Source organism: Arachis ipaensis, chromosome B07, assembly GCF_000816755.2.
Source record: "Arachis ipaensis cultivar K30076 chromosome B07, Araip1.1, whole genome shotgun sequence".
In the NCBI taxonomy this organism is placed as follows: Eukaryota; Viridiplantae; Streptophyta; class Magnoliopsida; order Fabales; family Fabaceae; genus Arachis; species Arachis ipaensis.
Window position 1 is genome coordinate 41,324,704 of NC_029791.2, and position 19,758 is coordinate 41,344,461.

The 19,758-nt window shown below is 35.2% G+C and overlaps 2 protein-coding genes across 2 annotated transcripts in view; both read right to left on the reverse strand.

Moving 5' to 3' along the window:
• The window catches only part of LOC107609869 (esterase AGAP003155), a 15,326-nt gene extending 13,078 nt beyond the window's left edge, over positions 1 to 2,248 (reverse strand). The window contains exons 1-4 of the mRNA XM_016311921.2: positions 1,861 to 2,248; positions 1,593 to 1,691; positions 880 to 921; positions 633 to 762 (exon numbers count right to left, since the gene is read on the reverse strand). Of these exons, the coding sequence (XP_016167407.1) occupies positions 633 to 762; positions 880 to 921; positions 1,593 to 1,691; positions 1,861 to 2,091 (502 nt within the window). The 5' untranslated portion in view covers positions 2,092 to 2,248. The remainder of the gene's footprint in view (positions 1 to 632; positions 763 to 879; positions 922 to 1,592; positions 1,692 to 1,860) is intronic.
• LOC107607143 (serine/threonine-protein phosphatase 7 long form homolog) lies at positions 6,921 to 7,799 on the reverse strand. The gene is made up of 3 exons (XM_016309122.1): positions 7,469 to 7,799; positions 7,124 to 7,336; positions 6,921 to 6,997 (listed from the first exon to the last, which is right to left on the reverse strand). Exons 1-3 carry the CDS (start codon positions 7,797 to 7,799, stop codon positions 6,921 to 6,923), a joined length of 621 nt encoding a protein of 206 aa, XP_016164608.1.

Sequence of the window (19,758 nt, forward strand, 5' to 3'; positions counted from 1 at the left end):
TTGTCGTTATAAAAAATGAGTTATTTTTGCCTGTGTTTTTGAAAATTGGGTGCGATTTTAGTAGTTTAGCCAACAAAAGTTAAATTTTTTTTTAAAAAAAAAAAGGGCAAATGTACCTAATTTCAGACCAATAAACTAAATAATTCATCTAGGCTGTGTTTGTTTACAGAAATAGGACACTAAGATAAAGATATAGAGACATAAAATTGTGTTTGACAAAAGAAACATGGACAGAAATAATATATTTAGAGACACTGAATTAGTATATTTTGTATCCATCCTGACAGGAAGAACACAGAGGCACTAACAAAAGACACAACTTATTTTTTATTTTTTATTATTTTTATTAATTTTTTATAATTATATTTTTTTATTATTATATTTTTCATCTCAAATCTTTTAAATAAAAATAAAATAAGAATAAATTAAATTTTTATAATTTATTTTAATTTATCACCAAATAAAATATTAAAATATAAAATTTTATCAGCCTTAATGATTTCCACTTTCGGCAAAGAATTTCTACCAACGGAAAAAAAGGAGCGAAAGATACAGTACACAGCATGCTATGACAAGAAATAGAAATTAGTTAGTATCACCGACGAGAAAGAGAAAGACAATAATAAAAGTACCAAGAAAGTGAAGGGAGGGGCAGCGAATGGGAGAGGAATATGCCTTCTCAGCCACCCATGGTGATCTAAACTTAGCTCCTCCAATTATTATTAGAAATTTCACTTTGGGAACCTTCGTCAGTGCCACACCCTCCAAAAGTTTAAACAAATTCAAATTTTAATATATAGCTGTATTAAATTAAATGTAAATTAGTCTAAATCAGAAACTATGAATTGACCATAAAGTTTCATTTTAATTTCCAGATACCTTGTCCTGAAGATTTGGCAGTGCCGCTGATAATATTGCCCCCTAAAATATTATTATTTTTTATCAGTACTTAATCAATAATAATTTGTACTTATATTTATAAATATTTTATACATATATAAAAAATATATAATTTATATTTATATTTATCAAAATTTTATATACATAAATTAATATAATTTATATTCAAATTTTTTAAAATTTATATATAAAAATTATTAAAATTTATTTATTAAATACAATTCAATATTTGTGTTAACTAAATAATGATAAAAGTATTAAAACTTATTAACTTAAAAAAATTTCGCAAACATAAAAACGCAAATATTATTCTAACTCAGACAGCAGTTTAAGTACACGAAAAATCTTTTATAGATGAGAAGAAAGAAAAATTAAGGTTTAATTATTTCATTGGTCTCTATAGTTTTGCGAAATTTTCAATTAGGTCTCTATAATTTTTTATAATTGGGTCTTTATACCATTTTTTTTAATTAAGTCATTTTTGATAGCAATTAGCTTAATTGTATAGAGACATCCAAATAAAAAAAAAGTGTAGGAATTCAATTAAAAAAAATGAGTACAAAAACTCAATTAAAAAAAAAGTATAAAGACTCAATTAAAAATTTGAGGAGAGTATAGACAGAGTAATTAAACCAAAAATTAAAGTATATATTTATTTATTTAAAGCTCTTTTTCTTTTCAAGTTTTACCACCTGTGAGAAACCTAGAAGACCATCAAAAGGACCGTGCTTGATCATGTAATCCTCGATATATTGCAAGCACTCATCAAAGTTGGTGTACTCTGTGAATTCCTGAGTGAACCATAAACACATGAACATACAAATAAACAGTAAATACTAAATAGTTGTAAAGTAAAAAAATTCTGAAAAATTACATGCCCAAATCAATCAACATTATCAATTAACGGAATAATTATTACATGAATATGCAAACTAAGCCCATTAAGAGAATTGAGATAACCTTGTTGAACTGGAACCACTCGTAATAGGGAGGATCAAAGATTCCTTCAACATCGGATTTGCCTTGGCAGGGAAAAGGAGCGTCCAAGAAAACGAGATCGAGTTCGTTAATCACCGATTGGGGCCATTTATGAACCTGTTTCTTAAGGATTTCAGCACTTGTTCGGAATCCATGAAGGCATAGGAACCTTGGTTTCTTTATAATTCTCTTCTCATCCCCTTCGCTTCCCATCACTACTCGCTTTCAATTCTCCAAACGAAGATGAATGATCACAAGAATATTAATAATGAAACAATTCACGGAATATGGGAATGGGGGATATGTGAGGATGGAAATTACAAAGGTTTGGAGATTGTTACAAAGAAGGGTATGTTGTGATTATTGTTGTGGCGCTCATAAATAAGGAAAAATATAGATAAATACTTTCATTAATTAATTTTAAATAATTATAATTAATAATTAATAATAGTTACCTAATAAGATTAAATAAATAATGCATGAATGAAATTTTAATCACAGATTTTTTATTGTTTTTAATATATTCCTATTTAGTGTGGCGTGTAAGGGTGCTTCTTCACCTGAATTGAAGAGATGGGCCCGTACCCGTTATTTTTATATAGTTTCTCATTAATTTTTGGTGTCTTTAACTAAATGCTGCGTGTATGGAGCTCAGTGATTGTTCGACTTTCACAACTTTGGTCGGTTTCCCAGTTTTGATGTTGGACCCGTGTAAATTAGAGTCTAGGACTAAAGAGTCTAGGATTGGATTAATATTTAAAATGGTTCCTTAAATTTGATTTACGATGTAATTTAATCTTCAAATTTTCAATTGATTCAAATTGTACTCTAAAATTTTGATCCGTACCTCAATTTGATCCTTCCGTCATTTTTCGTCACCAAAAAATTGACCTAGCAAATTTTAGGGACATATGGTCAACAATTTGGTTTCAATTTTTATTTTCTATTTTCACTTTCAATAATTTCTATTTTTAAAATTTTATTAAAAAAAAAGAAACAAAATTATACTAAACCAAATAGTAAAAATAGACACCAATCAGCCCCGGGTTTTCTTAAATAAAATTATACTTACCAAATATAGTTGATTTTAATGAAAATCTTATTGATGAACTCTTAACTCTTAGCTCCCGGTTTTATTTGTTGTTTCTACTTTGTTTTTTCAAAATTGCAAAACTACTATTGCTATTTTTTCCAGCATGAAAATTTATCACCTTATTTACCTTTTCATGGTATACAAAAGGTGGGACAAGCCTCAATTGAGGCAAATTTTCTATCTGAATAAATCTCTCATTTTTCTGCAGGCTGTTCAAGATCTCAAACTGCAAAACCATCACTAAGGTTAATAAAATCTCCAGAAATTTATGACCTTGATATATAGTGATTTGTGTGTAAATACCCGTGATATCTGTTGATGTCCATAAGAATTCTCTACTATATCATTTTCATGCGGAAGAATAGGGCTTCCATGTGGGAGTTGGTGTCTTGTAGAAAATCTGCTGATCAAGCCATTGTCAACGATGGCTGATTTGTTTCTAGACCTCAAGATTTAAGGTCATAATGCAAGTAACAAGAAGTTCCAAATGTGATAAAATAAAATGGTTAAATAATAAATACTTAGCTAGATAAAAGTTAATATTTGGTACCACTAAACATCTGGAGCACCAAGAGGTTAATAAGATCAAAAGGATCTATGTACTCACTTAGTGATATTGAGCGCTTTCACAAAGTTCTAGTACATATGCATCCCAGTCTGAATCAGGCAGTATTTCCAAAAGTGCAAGCACTTGTTTTTCTTTATTTTTTGGAGTTGAACCATGAACCAAGACATTTGTTGCAGAGTACCTCTCTGAAGTCAAATATTCAAATATTTGACACAGTACATCCTTTGAGATTTTAGCTCTTTGGAGAGCGACATAATAGGGAATGAACTCAAACAGATAACCCATGTCCTTCAATGGCCACTCTTTTATCAACTCATTATCACCACTACTAGAGGTCGTGTCTGGTGAAATAGATTTTATATCAATTAATTTAACAAGAGCATCTACTGTGTTCTGAACCAAAGTACTTTGATGTTCTGTAACACCATTTTCTTCTTTTGCTTCTTCAATGGATTGATCAACCAAGTTCAGTGAAAATGAACCAGTAATTGAAATTTCATCTTCATCAAACGCACATCTAAGAACATCTAATATAGTTTTAGTGTCCAACTCTAAGAGAATATATACATTCAGACAGGGTTGTTTTGCAACTAAGTTTGATTTTGCCTATGATTTCGAAGCATTAGAGTCTTCTAACAAGAACTTTACAAGTTCCTTTTTAAGAGTTTAATTTCAGAAAGTGGGTTTAAGTCTCGCCGATGCTGTGCGCATATGGTGTTGCTGTAGGCCAAGTTGGAAGGTTTTCACACTTGTTTACCTAGCACTATGCAGATTAGGGTCACTCAAAATTTTCTAGCACAAGCAGCGGAAGATTCAGAAGAGGAGTGGAGGCAGACGACCAACCTAAGCACCGCGACGGCGAAGAAGAACCAGAATACGCAAAGTCAGAGTAAAGGCAGATGCTAACCCACAACTATGACGGCAACGATAACTAAGAGGCTGAAGCAGAGGATGGCGAATGCTAATGGAATAAAGAAGCACCAGAAGAGGCAGATCCAGAGGACATGCTAGAGCTACGTGAGGCTTACTCCTACGCCCCAATTCACCAGAAACACAATGATTTGGGAGATATGGGGGTTGCTAAGTTTTTTTTTCAAATTATTGGGGGCTAAATTGATGCATACAAATATTTTGCCACGTCAGACGACCGTTGAGGCTACCAGGTGTTAACTACATGTGCCACGTCAGTTTTCCGGTGACGAAAATAGACGGAAGGGCCAATTTGAGCCACGTCTTAAAATTTCAAGGTACAATTTGAGTCAATTGGTAATTAGAGGGTTAAATTAAGTCGGAGGTCAAATTTTAGGGTCAAATTAAGTATTAACTCTTCAACTAGAAGGCCACTTTAGTTTGACTACACGTGGAATTTGAAATAATATGTGACTGCACTCGTCAGCATAGGCAAGCAATATGCGGATCGCAGATGGATAGTTTTGTTCGATATGGCACTTGGATTGGTGTAACGCCGGCTTATGGAAGACAAGGGTTTTTTACACGGTTGAGACGGCGGTTAAATGAAAGAAAAAAATCGGACAGTTTAATTAGTTGGAGGTGAGAAGATACACAAATCGGACCGTTCGATTTGTGCTGGGCTTAATTCTTTTTGTAAAGAAATCGGACCCACCAATTTCAGAAAACAAAGATTTTTTGGTCCAAAGAAATTGGATCCACCGATTTTAAGGCTGAGATTTTTTTTATTCAAGTGAAATCGGACCCACCGATTTGAAGCACACAAAATCTTTTGGCGGGCTGTTCTTATAATCGGACTATCCGATTTGTTTTCCAAAAAATTTGAACCTGTCAAACAGGCGGTTGGATGGTCCAATTTCAACATTATATATACCGATTCCATCACCGAGCTCTCCATTTCATCTTCTTCTTCTCACCATTTTCAAATCTCCGAAGCTCATAGCTGCTGTTTCTCTTTTTTTTTCTCTTCTCACCTTCTTGTCTTCTTTTTATCATGGATGATAGAGTTACATTAAAAGTGTATTATCATGGTCAAATTTTATTACAAATAGTTGAAAGAGTAAAATTTGTATGTGAAAATCCATTAGATATTATAATTTCATTCACACTGTCATTTGAAGAATTAAAAGGTGTGGTTTGTGAAAAGTTAGATTCTCAAATATCCTGGAGAGTGTCGTGTATTCTGTACAGATATCCTATATCTGTATTTGGTGGATTCATTCAATTTCAAACGAAATACGTGACCGATGAAGCGAGCATGCAAGAAATATTTTCTGTGTATTTTGAAAGTCGCTCCCAAATATCATTCATTGAATTATATATTGAGTTCGAACAATCTGCAGCGGACCAAGATATTGAATTAGAATATTACAACAGTGATAGCGAAGAAGAGTTTGAAAGTAACTATGATGTCGTTGATCCGGGTGTAGACAAAGATCAAGCAAATACACTAACTAACCAGTAGCCATTTGAGGAGCCAACTTTCATGTGGTCGTTAGATTTGGAGGCCATGCATGCACCGGAGTTTTCTTAATATATAAATGCAGGTATGTAATAATTAGTAATTGTTTAATTTTTAATTATCAAGTAAGCATGTATGTTGAATTTAGTATTTCGCATTCTTGTGTGATTACTAATTTATTAAATAGCATTTATTGGACTAGTTAATTAATTTATTAAATTTTAAATGATTTATTATTGATTTAGGGATTATAGATAGATTTTGTTAATGACACACGTATTTAAGAATTATTTATTGAAAGATAAATTTTGTGGTGTGAATGCAGCAGAGCTTCCTGTTATGATGGATGGTGAATTCACCGTGGGAATGGAATTTAGTTCTAGGGAGACAGTAATTAAGGCGATGAAAGATTATACCATCCGTAGAGGTGTAGATATCGGGTGCATGAGTCGGAACCGACGACATTCTATGCTAAATGTATCCAGTATGGCACAGGTTGTGATTGGCTAATCAGGGTTAGTAAAATGTTCAGGAAGTACTGCTGGGAGGTAAGGAGGTACAATAGTAGTCACACTTGTACTAGGGCCACTATTACTCAAGATCATTCGAAGTTGGATTCCAACACAATTGCAGTAGCAATAAAGCCATTGGTAGAAGTTGACCCATCTATAAAGGTGAAATCAGTGATTGTGGAAGTACAGTCAAAGTTTAACTACACCATAAGTTATCGCAAAGCATGGTTGGCAAAGCAAAAGGCAGTGGAGTCATTTTTGGAGGTTGGAAAGCTTCGTACGAAACTTTGCCCATATGGTTCGAGGCCATGTGTCACAAGGAGCCATCAGCAGTCGTTCATTTTGAAATGACGCCTGCGTACCGAGGAGATGACTTGGTTTCTGATATTCGTGTACTACACTGAGTCTTCTGAAGTTATTACCCTTGTATTAGAGCATTCAGACATTGCAAGCCAATAGTGCAGGTAGACGGAACTCATTTGTAAGGCCGATTATAATGATCCCAGTTGCGCCACCTGATACCAAACAATCCGTTAATTAACTCTTATCATTCAAATTTAAATAATAAAATGTGTTAAACTATTTCAAAGCAAATAATAACTATATTTACCTGTTTTCAATCGGAAACAGTCAAGGATTGCCAGGAATTGGCGCGAGAAATGATAGACGGATCAAAGCCCAGGTAAGCCACAGTGTCAATGGACCATCAACCTCCTTGCAGTCGACACGTGATGCCCTGCATAATGCTCTATACAGGTGTGCCAAGCATGCCGATCCCCAACTAAATTGTATGATCCCAGCGAAGTTATAGAGCAACGGAAGAAGCTTCCAGTGCACAGCTGCCCCAGACTTGTCTTCAAACATAATTGTCCCAAATAATAACATTATGTGACACTTGACGTACCTCTAAATGTGAATATCATCGGTCAACACTGAACGATCTTTCAGTCATCGGAACCACGTTAACTTTATGAAACTTCCTCTACAGTCTGACTTCATAGGTGCAACACCAAACTGATCTAAGCATTCGGCATCCATGGCCTCAAATCTACTGAGAGTCGGTCCTGTAATTGGCAGACCATTCGTCGAAAGACCAAGAATTAGTGCCACGTCCTCCAACGTTACAACATACTCACCAACCGACAAATGGAATGTGTGAGTCTTAGGGTGCCATCTCTCGACCAGAGCATTAACCAATGCTGACAAACATTGGACAACTCCAATTTGAAAAATGTGATAAAAATCAGTCTCCCGTATATGCCCCTCCACAATTGGATTGTACGGATCCGGCAGCATTAGGTGGTCGCATTCCAACATTCGTGAGCCCTACAAAACATAGCCGTATATAACATTAAAGAAAACAGCGATATCGAAATTTAATTAACAAATTGAATTTGACAAAATCAAATTCACATCACGTAACCAGTAAAAGTTAATCATATTAACAACTAAATTATTAACTGTTCAAAATATACTAAATCTATTTTGCAAACCTTATACGAATCTTAAATATAAATCTAATTATTACTGATTTCAGGTAATTTCTGGCTGAAATTGAGGGACTTGAGCAAAAATCAGATTCAGAGGTTGAAGAAGGACTGCAGATGCTGTTGGATTCTGACCTCTCTGCACTCAAAGTGGATTTTCTGGAGCTACAGAACTCCAAATGGCGTGCTCTCAATTGCTTTGGAAAGTAGATATCCAGGGCTTTCCAGCAATATATAATAGTCCATACTTTGCCCGAGTTTAGATGACGCAAACTGGCGTTCAACACCAGTTCCATGCTGCATTCTGGAGTTAAACGCCAGAAACAGGTTGCAAAGTGGAGTTAAACGCCAGAAACAGGTTACAAACTGGCGTTCAACTCCAAGAGAAGTCTCTACACGTGTAAAGCTCAATGCTCAGTCCAAGCACACACCAAGTGGGCCCAAAAGTGGATTTCTGCATCATTTACTTATTTCTGTAAACCCTAGTAACTAGTTTAGTATAAATAGGACTTTTTACTATTGTATTTACATCTTTTGATCATGTTTTGATGATTGAACCCTCCTTGGGAGGCTGGCCATTCGGCCATGCCTGGACCTTGTTCTTATGTATTTTCAACGGTAGAGTTTCTACACACCATAGATTAAGGTGTGGAGCTCTGCTGTTCCTCATGAATTAATACAAAGTACTATTGTTTCTCTATTCAATTCAAGCTTATTCCGATTCTAAGATATTCATTCGCACCTCAATATGAATGTGATGATCGTGACAGTCATCATCATTCCCAACCTATGAACGCGTGCCTGACAACCACTTCTATTCTACCTTAGATTGAATGAGTATCTCTGGGATTCCTTAATCAGAGTCCTCGTGGTATAAGTTAGAATCCATGGACGACCATTCTTGAGATCCGGAAAGTCTAAACCTTGTCTGTGGTATTCTGAGTAGGATCTGGGAAGGGATGGCTGCGACGAGCTTCAAACTCGCGAGTGCTGGGCGTAGTGACAGACGCAAAAGGATCAATGGATCCTATTCCAGTATGATCGAGAACCGATAGATGATTAGCCATGCAGTGACAGCGCATTGGACCGTTTTCACTGAGAGGACAGGATGTAGCCATTGACAACGGTGATGCCTAACATACAGCTTGCCATAGAAAGGAGTATGGATGATTGAATGAAGACAATAGGAAAGCAAAGGTTCAGGAGGAATGAACGCATCTCTATACGCTTATCTGAAATTCTCACCAATGAATTACATAAGTATCACTATCTTTATTTTACGTTTTATTTATATTTTAATTATCAATTCACAATAATCAATTAAATCCGCCTGACTGAGATTTACAAGATGACCATAGCTTGCTTCAAGCCGACAATCTCCGTGGGATCGACCCTTACTCACGTAAGGTTTATTACTTGGACGACCCAGTACACTTGCTGGTTAGTTGTGCGAAGTTGTGACAAAGAACTAAGATTATGAACGTGCGTATTAAGTTTTCAGCGCCGTTACCAAGGAATGAACCGTCACGATTTCCGCGCACCAAGTTTTTGACGCCGTTGCTGGGGAGGGAACATCAATTTCGCATTTGTTTTCGGCAACAACAGTGCCATGTTTTTGGTCCGGCAACAACACCAAGTTTTTGGCGCCGTTGCCGGAGATTGTTCGAGTTTGGACAACTGACGGTTCATCTTGTTGCTCAGATTAGGTAATTTTATTTTAATTTTAAGCTTTTTATTTCTTATTTTCGAAAAATACAAAATTTTTTTTCTTTTTCATTGTTCCCAAAATAATTTTCAAAAAATCCAAAAAAATTTTATAAAATCATAAAAATAAAAAATTTTGATGTTTCTTGTTTGAGTCTTGAGTCAAATTTTAAGTTTTGTGCCAATTGCATGTTTTTAAAATTTGTACATTTTTCAAAAATTCTTGCATATGTTCTTCATGATCTTCAAGTTGTTCTTGATGAATTGCTTTGTTTGATCTTTGCATTTTTATGTCTTGTGTCTTTTCTTGTTTTCCATATGCATTTTTAATTTGTTAGTGTCTAATTATTGAAAATTTCTAAGTTTGGTATCTTGCATGTTTTTCTTTTCTTAAAAAAATTTTCAAAAAAATAAGTTCTTGATGTTCATCATGATCTTCAAAGTGTTCTTGGTGTTCATCTTGACATTCAAAGTGTTCTTGCATGCATCATGTGTTTTGATCTAAAATTTTCATGCATTGTGTCTTTTTTGTGTTTTTCTCTCTCATCATTAAGAATTCAAAAATAAAAAAAAATATCTTTCCCTCTTTCTATCATAAATTTTCGAAAATTTGAGTTGACTTTTTCAAAACTTTTTTAAAATCTAGTTGTTTCTTATGAGTCAAATCAAATTTTCAGTTTAAAAATTCTATCTTTTTCAAATCTTTTTCAAAAATAAAATCTTTTTCATTTTTCTTTTATGATTTTCAAAAATTTTAAATTGATTTTCAAAATCTTTTTCTTATTTTTATTTCATATTTTCAAAATTAATGCTAACAATTAATGTGATTGATTCAAAATTTTTAAGTTTGTTACTTGCCTAGTAAGAAAGGTTCAATCTTTAAACTCTAGAATCATATCTTTTTAGTTTCTTGTTAGTCAAGTAATCAACTTTGATTTCAAAAATCAAATCTTTTTAAATTTCTTTTTCGAATCTTTTTCAAAATAAATTTCAATCACATCTTTTTCAAAATCAATTTCAAAATCTTTTCTAATTTCTTATCTAACTTCTTATCTTTTTAAAATTGATTTTCAAATCTTCTTCAAACTAATCCTATCTTTTTGTTTCAATCATATCTTTTTCAAAACTACCTAACTAATTCTCTCTCTCTAATTTTCGAAAATCACCTTCCTCTTTTTCAAAATTCCTTTTTAATTAACTAATTGTTTTAACTTTTAATTTAATTTAATTTTTTTATTTTCGAATTTTAATTATAATTTTAATTTAAAAACAAAAATATTTTCCTTTTCTTGTCAATTATTTTCAAAAATTCCATCCCTCATCTCCTTATATTTATTTATTTATCTACTAACACCCCTCTTTCACTAAAGAATTCGAACATACTCCTCTCCCTTGTGTTTGGATTCTTACCTTTTTCTTCTTCTATACTTACATAAGGAATCTCTATACTGTGACATAGAGGATTCCATATTTTCTTTTCTATTTTCTTCTTTTTCATATGAGCAGGAACAAGGATAAGAACATTCTTGTTGAGGCTGATCCTGAACTTGAAAGGACTCTGAAGAGGAAGCTAAGGGAAGCTAAAGCACAACTCTCTAGAAAAAATCTGACTGAAATTTTCAAAAAAGAAGGAGACATGGCCGAAAATAATAACAATGCAAGGAAGATACTTGGTGACTTTACTGCACCTAATTCCAATTTACATGGAAGAAGCATCTCAATCCCTGCCATTGGAGCAAACAATTTTGAGTTGAAACCTCAATTAGTTTCTCTGATGCAACAGAATTGCAAGTTTTATGGACTTCCATCCGAAGATCCCTTTCAGTTCTTAACTGAATTCTTGCAGATCTGTGATAGTGTTAAGACCAATGGGGTTGACCCCGAGGTCTACAGGCTTATGCTTTTCCCATTTGCTGTAAGAGACAGAGCTAGAATGTGGTTGGACTCTCAACCTAAAGACAGCCTGAACTCTTGGGATAAGTTGGTCACGGCTTTCTTAGCCAAGTTTTTTCCTCCTTAAAAGCTTAGTAAGTTTAGAGTGGATGTTCAAACCTTCAAACAAAAAGAAGGTGAATCCCTCTATCAAGGCTTTAATAATGGTGGAAGAAATAGGTTTAGCAATAGCAAGCCTTTTCCATCATCCACTCAGCAACAGATAGAGAATTCTGAGCAGAATCCATCTAGCTTAAAAAATATAGTCTCTGATTTATCTAAGGCCACTCTAAGTTTCATGAATGAAACAAGGTCCTTCATTAGAAATTTGGAGGCACAAGTGGGCCAGCTGAGTAAAAGAGTCACTGAAACTACTCCTAGTACTCTTCCAAGCAATACAGAAGAGAATCCAAAGAGAGATTGCAAGGCCATTGATTTGACCATCATGGCCGAACCTACAAGGGAAGAGAAGGACGTGAATCCTAGTGAGGAAGACCTCCTGGGATGTCCAGTGACCAATAAGGAGTTCCCCTTTGAGGAACCAAAGGAATCTGAAGCTCATCTAGAGACCATAGAGATTCCATTGAACCTCCTTCTGCCCTTCATGAGCTCTGATGAGTTTTCTTCCTCTGAAGAGGATGAAGACATTACTGAAGAGCAATTTGCTAAGTACCTTGGTGCAATCATGAAGCTGAATGCCAAATTATTTGGTAATGAGACTTGGGAAGATGAACCTCCCTTGCTCACCAATGAACTGAATGCATTGGATAGGCAGAAATTACCTCAAAAGAAACAGGATCCTGGCAAATTCTTAATACCTTGTACCATAGGCACCATGACTGACGTTAGGATTTTTGCCAGTAAAGAAGTTCATAAAAACAGTCGCGTTGTAGATATAGTCTCTAAACTAACAAAAATCCCTTCGTGCAAACGTCTTGGTTGTCACAAGTTACAAACCCCTTTAAAATTGATAACCGAGTATTTAAACCTCGGGTCGTCTTCTCAAGGAATTGCAGGGAAGTATGTTCTTATTATTGGTTATGAGTTATGTAAATTGGGGGTTTTGGAGCTTGGGCAATGAGCACAGATATATTTAAATGACAAATAAAATAAATAATAACTGTAAAATAAACTTTTGGCAAGGTATGAGAAATTGGAAGTCCAACTTGGTTATCTCTCTCAACAATAATGAAAGTTGAATCTTAATTCCTCTTAGTTAACCTTTAAAGCAAAGGAAAGTCAAGAGACTAATTAGTTTGACCTTCGAATCCTATTTATTTCCTAAGAAAAAGTTGGGATTATTGAAGTTCAGTTCAATTAGCAAGATAGCGATTATCAATTATGCTGAGTTTGATAATGTTGAGTTATTGATTTCTTAACCAAGACCAAAAGGGGAAAATCTAAATTATCTATATAAATAAAAGAAAGCAATCATAAATCTGAAATACCTCAAATAATATTAATTAAGAAAATCATAACATGAATGTAGCATAAGCCAAATAGGCAACATAACTAATATAAACATCAAAGTATCTGAAAGTAAGAGATAAATATAAAGTAAAAGAACATTGAACCTGGGATTAAAAGTCACTCCTAAAACTAAGAGAAGACCTAAATCCTAATCCTAAGAGAGAGGAGAGAACCTCTCTCTCTAAAAACTACATCTAAATCATGAGAAGTGAATTATGAGAGCCTCCCCTATGAATGGATGCATTTCCCCACTTTATAGCCTCTAATCTGTGTTTTCTAGGCCGCAAACTGGGTCGAAAACAGCCCGAAAATCGTTGGAGAAGAATTCAAACACGCTGATTTCCGTCACTGCGACGCGGCCGCATGGATCACGCGGTGGCGTCGCCTAGCGTCAGGGAAACTATATCATATTATATATCAAATCAAAGCCCCGGACGTTAGCTTTCCAACGCAACTAGAACCGCGTCGTTTGGACCTCTGTAGCTAAAGTTATAGCCGTTTGAGTGCAGAGAGGTCAGGTTGGACAGCTTAGCAATTTCTCCAACTTCTTGCATTCCTTCCACTTTTGCATGCTTTCTTCCCATCCTCCAAGCCATTCTTGCCTTATAATATCTGAAAACACTTAACACACATATCAAGGCATCTAATAGTAATAAGAGAGGATTAATAATAAGCAAATATAAGATCAAAGAAGCATGTTTTCAATCATAGCACAAAATCAGGAAGGAAATATAAAACCATGCAAATAGTATGAATAAGTGGGTAAAGAGTAGATAAAAACCACTTAATTGAGCACAATATAAACCATAAAATAGTGGTTTATCAACCTCCCCACACTTAAACATTAGCATGTCCTCATGCTAAGCTCAAGAGAAGCTATAAAGAAATGAAGAGGAATGGTAGAATGTATGAAATGCAACCTATAAATGCAACTACATGCTAAATGCTTTTACTTACTTGGTTAAGAGTAAATAAGTTCTCCAAGAATAAATATGAAGTGGATTTCACTAATTCAAATCATAAAAATGAAGTACAAATAGACTTGCAAGAAGAAAATAGCTCATGAAAGCAGGGAACAAGGAATTGAGCATCGAACCCTCACTGGTAGTGTATACACTCTAATCACTCAAGTGTTTTTAGGTCCGATTCTCTCAATTCTCTATATCCTTGCTTTCTAAGGCTTGCTCTTCATCTAACAATCAACATAAATTTAATGCACAGATACACATATCAAGAGGTCTTTTAAGGGTTGTAATGGGGTTAGGGTCAAGGTAGGATTGTATTTGACCAAGTGGACTAAAATTTGAATGCTTAATTAACTTAAACTTTCCACCTAACTTTAGACAATCCATGTAATCACAATACAAATTCTAACTATCCATCAACCATGTTTTTCACATTATTCATGCATTCTAATTCTAAGTACCGTACATATGCATTGCTTTCACCACTTACTTTGGGGCATTTTGTCCCCTTTCTCTTATTTGCACTTTTTCTTTCCTTTTTCTCTCTTTTTTTTATATATATTTTTTCTTTTTCTTTTGTTTTTCTCAATGCATATGATTAATTTATTGAATTCATGAACATGTTCCAAACATTTCTTTCACATTTTTAGAAAATTCTAACATACTCAATTCTCAAACCAAATATTTCCAAACCCAATTTCCCACACTTAAATCATAAGCACTCTCACTAGTCTAAGCTAACCAAGGATTCAAATTAAGGACATTATTGTTTTTTGCTTAGAGTTAATGATGTGCTAAAGAAAAGAACAAAGGAGTATAATAGGCTCAAATTGGTTTGCAAGGAATAATGAATGGTTAAGGCCATATGGGTATGTAAGCTCAGTGAAACAAAGGCCTCAATCATATAAGTGCATGCATACATCAAATTATGGAAATATAGAATTAAGCAAGACAAAGATCACAATTTTAGAGAGAAAAATACACACATCAAAAATAAAATATTGGTTGAAAAATGCAACCAATTTAAATAGGCTCAAAATCTCACAGGTTTTGTGTGTTCGAGCTCTAAACCATGTTCCAGTATAATATTTCTTCAAACAAGTGTAACAAAAAATTTTATTCAAATTAGTGAAATGTTATAAAAAGTTTCTTGAAAAAGAAAATATTACTTTAACCAAGTGGTAAAATATGCAAAAATCAAACAAATATGCAATCAATCATGCAAATGCAACAATGAACAAACAAATAAAATAAAAATTTTTGGTGTTGAGTCAGGAAATAACTAACCCATGGAGATCGGTATCGACCTCCCCACACTTAAAGATTGCACCGTCCTCAGTGCATGCTGAGATGTGCAGGTGGACGGGTCTTCTCCAACTGATGCTTTTCTCCAAGAATTTTGCTGATGAACTTGTCTGTCTCCCCATGTAAAATGTCTTCCGGCTCCCTTCCGGGTGGCCATCCTGAAAGAAAAAGGGAAGAAGAGTAACCCAGAAATAGAGATAAGAAAATAAAAAAAAGTATGGGTTAATGCCAAATGATAAGGGTCTCATTTACATGGAAGCTTCAACATGTAAGTGAGAAAAGAATAGAAGCCATGGCATACCAATGGTGCAAAATTTTCAACAATGGGGAAAAGAGTGGGGGAGGAGAGATAATATAAATTCATATCAATGCAAAAGTAATACAAATATAAAAGATTGGCATTGATTTAAATAATATTACTCAATCAGAATTAAACAAGTCACTAAGCATCAAGAAAATACCAAAAAAGATGTAACAGTTGAATAAGAATATTTGAACACCAATAATAATTTTAGAAAAAATAAAAATATGCAATGAATGAAAGTATGCAAATAAATTAAATAAACTAGAATGGGAGTGAGAGAAAATAAGAAAGGAAGAAGAAAGAAAGAAGAAAAGATAAGAGAATAAGGATTCGGAGAAGAAAAGATAAGAAAATTGGCACTAATCTGGATAGGTTGTGCGACGCTGGCGACGCGGTCGGGTGGGTGACGCGGTCACGTGGTGCGCGATAAGGTTGGGTGACGCGGACGCGTGGGGCACGCGACCGCGTGACTCGATTTGTGCTAGTGGCGCGAGTGCAGCCTCGCGGTCACATAACTCTCTGTTCGAAACTCTTTTTGCCAAAATTCTGGGTGACGCGATCGCGTGGTTGACGCGGTCGCGTGAGTGGCCATCTTTTGAAAACGACGCGAACGCGTGGGGCACGCGTTCGGGTGGGAGGGCTTGGGCTTCCAGCACGAGTCCAGCCCAACTCCAGCACAACTTTCGGCCAAGCACCCTTTTTACGCCGATTTCAGGTCACGCGGCCGCGTGGGTGATGCGGTCGCGTGGGAGACCATTATTCCCATATGACGCGGTCGCGTGGAGTGATTTGTGCCATTGGCACAACTCCAGCGCTGCTCCTGCGAAACTCTCTGTTTATATTAATATTGTCTTCCATCTCCTTGCGATGCAGACGCGTCGCTGATGCAGTCGCGTCGCGTGATCGCTTTTTTTTTTTTAAGTCTGAAATAGATGCAGAATGCAGTGTTTAATATGAATGTGATGTAAAACTCCAGGTTCAATATAATAAAATAAAGTAAAATTTCAAAAAAAACTAAATAAAAATGAAAAAGGACGACCATACCATGGTGGGTTGTCTCCCACCTAGCACTTTTAGTTAAAGTCCTTAAGTTGGACATTTGGGGAATCCTTTGTTATGGTGGCTTGTGCTTGAACTCATCCAGGAATCTCTACCAGTGTTTGTGATTCCAGTAACCTCCGGGGTCCCAAACTAAGCATGTAAAACCCTTGAGCAGCTTCAAAAAGATTCTTAGGCTCCCGGGGTGTTAGATGTCAGAACAGATTCCAGGATCCCAAACTTTACTTTTACACCCGTTCTTGTCTCGATCTGCATTTTTCCAGCCGGGTGAAAGGTGATATGAATTTTCACTGCAGCGACCAAACAGCTCCCTAGACCTATTCTGTTGAGCTTTATACCAACCTTTGCGTTTAAACTTAAAGCTTCCAACCATGATGAACCTTGCAGGACAATTCTTACCACTGGCCATCTTCCTCTTACTCTTAATGTCACAAAGAGCTCTAAGTTGACCATCCATCTCCAGTAGCCCATATTCAAGTGGGATTAGAAAGCTATGGGATATGAATTTTACCCACTTGAATGTTGTGAAGGATTATGGCAACTTGGGGGGAGGTATTTTCAATGAAATTGCAAGCTCCACTCCCTTGTGCTCTTCTCTGATAATTACCACTTCTTTGCAAGCTTCTTCAATTTCAACCTCTTCCTCTTGGTAGCTCTCTTTCAATTCAATCTCCACTTCATTGCTTTCCAAGGGCATGGGAGGTTGTGCTTCTTCTTCTTGAATCTCCATCTCTTGATCAACCTCTTCCAAGTCTTCAACTATGATATGCTTTGGAGGTTGTACACCCTCCTCAGCATCAATTTCAACCGTCTCGAAAGGAGGCTCTATGACTGGACTTTCCCATGGAGGTTCTGCATCTCCTAAGTCTTCAACCACTTCTTCTTCTTCTTGAACAATGACAGCTTCTTCTACTTGTTCTAGTACGAATTCATTCTCTGTCTTGTCCACTGGGTTTTCTGGTATCTCCTTCATGCTATGCTCTTCACTAGACTGTCCACATGGGGCTGTGGCTGATCCTTGTGTATTTAAGCGTCTAGAAGCCCATTGAAGTAATACTTTCCCCAGTTGTTGAATGGTTGCCTGAAATTTAATTACTGTTTCCCTTAGGTGATCCTCTGCTTCTCGGGTTGCCGGACTTGGACATGATACAAAAGAAAGTGGTGGTGGTTGGGAGTGATTGGATTGGAATTGGGGTGGTTCTATATATGGTTCATATGGCTCATAAGGTGGTTGGTATGGTGGTTGATGGTTAGGGTCATATGGAGGTGAATGGCAGGAAGGGGCTTGTGAGTTTGGTGGTCCAAAGTTGTGTTGAGGAAAGGGTTCATGGGCATATGGTGGTGGTTGTTGATAGTCCATTGGAGGTGGTTGTTGCCATGAGGGTTGATCAAATCCTTGTGGCTCCTCCCATCTTTGATTGTTCCAACCTTGATGCCTGTTCTCATTGTAATTTCTTCTTCCTGCAACATTATTGTAACCAGACTCATAGCCAAAGGGGTGAGAGTTCATAGTAACAAATAAAAAATTAAAAACAAAAAAAAAATAAAAAATTAATTTAAATCAAAAGGTTATTTAAATTTTGAAATTGAAAATTAAATTTTGAAAATTTTTAAATTTGAATTTTGAAATTTGATTTTTGAAATAAGATAAGATAAGATAAAAATTAAAAAAAAATTAATTAAAAATATTTTTGAATTTAATGAGGAAAGAGAAAAACAATAAAATGACACCAAATTTCAAATTTTCAGATCAAAACGAAGAAAACAACTAAGAACAACTTGAAGATCAAGATGAACACTAAGAACAAATTTTTGAAATTTTTTTTATAACTAAATAAAAACAAATAACCTCTTAATTTATGGAAAAGCAAAAATAAAAACAAAAATAAAAAAAATAAACAAGCAAAAATCAAAAAAGTATTTACAATAACCAATAATAAGGCACACGTTTGCAATTCCCCGGCAACGGTGCCATTTTGACGTTAGGATTTTTGCCAGTAAAGAAGTTCATAAAAATAGTCGCGTTGTAGATATAGTCTCTAAACTAACAAAAATCCCTTCGTGCAAACGTCTTGGTTGTCACAAGTAACAAACCCCTTTAAAATTGATAACCGAGTATTTAAACCTCGGGTCGTCTTCTCAAAGAATTGCAGGGAAGTATGTTCTTATTATTGGTTATGAGTTATGTAAATTGGGGGTTTTGGAGCTTGGGCAATGAGCACAGATATATTTAAATGACAAATAAAATAAATAATAACTGTAAAATAAACTTTTGGCAAGGTATGAGAAATTGGAAGTCCAACTTGGTTATCTCTCTCAACAATAATGAAAGTTGAATCTTAATTCCTCTTAGTTAACCTTTAAAGCAAAGGAAAGTCAAGAGACTAATTAGTTTGACCTTCGAATCCTATTTATTTCCTAAGAAAAAGTTGGGATTATTGAAGTTCAGTTCAATTAGCAAGATAGCGATTATCAATTATGATGAGTTTGATAATGTTGAGTTACTGATTTCTTAACCAAGACCAAAAGGGGAAAATCTAAATTATCTATATAAATAAAAGAAAGCAATCATAAATCTGAAATACCTCAAATAATATTAATTAAGAAAATCATAACATGAATGTAGCATAAGTCAAATAGGCAACATAACTAATATAAGCATCAAAGTATCTGAAAGTAAGAGATAAATATAAAGTAAAAGAACATTGAACCTGGGATTGAAAGTCACTCCTAAAACTAAGAGAAGTCTTAAATCCTAATCCTAAGAGAGAGGAGAGAACATCTCTCTCTAAAAACTATATCTAAATCATGAGAAGTGAATTATGAGAGCCTCTCCTATGAATGGATGCATTTCCCCACTTTTTCTGGGCCGCAAACTGGGTCGAAAACAGCCCGAAAATCACTGGAGAAGAATTCAAACACGCTGATTTCCGTCACTGCGACGCAGCCGCATGGATCACGCAGTGGCATCACCTAGCGTCAGAGAAACTATATCATATTATATATCAAATCAAAGCCCCGGACGTTATCTTTCCAACGCAACTGGAACC

Coding starts and splice junctions, on each gene's coding strand:
- LOC107607143 (XM_016309122.1), bottom strand. CDS start 7,799: ATGTTGGAATGCGACCACCTAATGCTGCCGGATCCGTACAATCCAATT. Junction 7,337..7,468: donor TGCACCTATGAAGTCAGACT/GTAGAGGAAGTT, acceptor TTATGTTTGAAG/ACAAGTCTGGGGCAGCTGTG. Junction 6,998..7,123: donor ATTTCTCGCGCCAATTCCTG/GCAATCCTTGAC, acceptor GTTTGGTATCAG/GTGGCGCAACTGGGATCATT.